Source organism: Gastrolobium bilobum, unplaced genomic scaffold (genome assembly GCF_033153095.1).
Source record: "Gastrolobium bilobum isolate Gb01-03AN ecotype WA unplaced genomic scaffold, APGP_CSIRO_Gbil_v1 utg80975, whole genome shotgun sequence".
NCBI classification, from domain to species: domain Eukaryota; kingdom Viridiplantae; phylum Streptophyta; class Magnoliopsida; order Fabales; family Fabaceae; genus Gastrolobium; species Gastrolobium bilobum.
In genome coordinates, this window is record NW_026899473.1 from 42,845 (window position 1) to 44,833 (window position 1,989).

At 39.1% G+C, this 1,989-nt stretch overlaps 1 protein-coding gene across 1 annotated transcript; it reads left to right on the forward strand.

Moving 5' to 3' along the window:
* Window positions 1–670: 670 nt before the first annotated feature.
* Window positions 671–1,672, forward strand: LOC133290586 (uncharacterized). The gene has a single exon (XM_061488687.1). It carries the CDS (start codon window positions 671–673, stop codon window positions 1,670–1,672), a length of 1,002 nt encoding a protein of 333 aa, XP_061344671.1.
* The last annotated feature ends 317 nt before the right edge of the window (window positions 1,673–1,989 follow it).

Consider the following 1,989-nt stretch of genomic DNA (forward strand, 5'->3'; position numbering starts at 1 on the left):
TGCCCTGAAATATAATTCTGATGGCACTCTTGAGAGATATAAGGCTCGATTAGTGGCCAAAGGTTACACTCAAACCTATGGCATTGATTATGAAGAAACCTTTGCTCCAGTTGCAAAGATGAATACAGTAAGAAACAAGATGTGGTTGCCAGATCGAGTGCAGAAGCTGAATTTCGAGCTATGGCTCAAGGCATTTGTGAGTTACTGTGGCTGAAAATTGTACTTGATGATCTCAAAATAAAATGTGAGGGATGAAGCTGCTATGTGATAATAAGTCCGCTATTTGTATAGCTCATAATCCAGTCCAACATGATCGGACTAAACATATTGAGGTTGACCGTCATTTCATCAAAGAGAAACTTGATAGCGGGTTGATTACCACTCCATACATTCCCACTGGGCGTCAATTAGCTGATCTATTAACAAAGGGGCTTCCTTCAGACAGATTTCAAGAACTTACTAGCAAGCTAGGAATGATAAATATCTATTCCTCAGCTTGAGGGGGAGTGTTGTAAATAATAATTATTTAGTTATTATTTAGTCATTTATTTGTTGTATTGGGCCAAGCCCATTAGGTTAAAATTAGGTCAAATATTCTCTATAAATAGAGAACCCTTTGTACAGATTATTTACAATTCTATAATATATTAGAATACCCTTTTTCAAGTGAATGCTAGCATTTAACCATCTTCATTCTGCCATTGTGCAACCTGATGTTGCAGCAAACAATTTTGAGTTTAGACCAGTGATGTTTGACATGCTGCAAATTATTGGCCAGTTCAATGGGTTGCCAAGTGAAGACCCACATCTACACTTGAAAAACTTCATGGACGTGGCAGACAGCTTTAAGATGCAAGGAGTTACATATGATGCACTGAGACTAAAGTTGTTTCCTTATTCTCTCACCAATGGAGCTAAGACATGGCTTAACACTCTACCACCTAATTCAATCAGAAGATGGGAGGACCTTGCTGAAAAGTTTTTGATCAAATTCTTTCCTCCCACCAAGGCAGCTCGATCGAGGAATGATATAGCAATGTTCCAGCAGTTTGATGGAGAATCATTATATGAAAGCTGGGACAGATTCAAGGAATTGCTATGGAGATGCCCCAATCATGGCATACCCGAATGGATCCAGATGGAAACTTTCTACTATGGGTTGAATGGAAAAACTAAAGATATAGTATATGCATCATCTAGAGGAGCTCTCTTGGACAAGACTTACACTGAAGCATATGAGATCCTAGAAAGGATGGCATATAACAATTACCAATGGCCAATAGAGATGTCAATTGCACGAAATGAAGCTGCAAGATTACTGGAGCACGATGCTATACCTTCGTTAGCAGCATATATATCCTCTCTGAATAATACTCTAGAGACTCTAAATCTTACTGCTAATTCTAGAGCACAACAAGCACATTCAATTTATAATGTTGTAACATGTGTTTTCTGTAATGGCCTACATGTTTATGATGATTGTCCCCAAAATCCTCAATCTGCTTATTTTGTAGGAAATTATAACATGAATGATCCATATTCAAACACCTACAACCCAGATTGGTGGAATCATCCAAATTTTTCCTATTTTGAAGGGCAACAGCAAGGGTCAGCGTATGCTACAGCACTGCAAGATCACAGACTACCATTCCAGCAACAGCATTACCAGTAGCCTGAACAGCAAGCTGACAACTCTGATGTGCTGGAGAGTATGCTGAAGGACTTTATAGCAAGAAGTGATGCTCTTATCCAAGACCAAACTGCATCAATCAAGAACTTGGAGAATCAAATGGGTCAGTTGGTAGAAGCTGTGAGAGATATATCATATGAAACACTGCCCAACAACATTGAAGATCCAAGAAGCATTGGATATGAGCAAATCAAAGCTGTAGCATTAAAGAATGAGAAGGCAGTAGATAGACCAGAGGCCATAGAGAACTACCACAATCTGAAGGAGGAAGCTGAAATTCAGAAGGAAGGAGGCAAGGT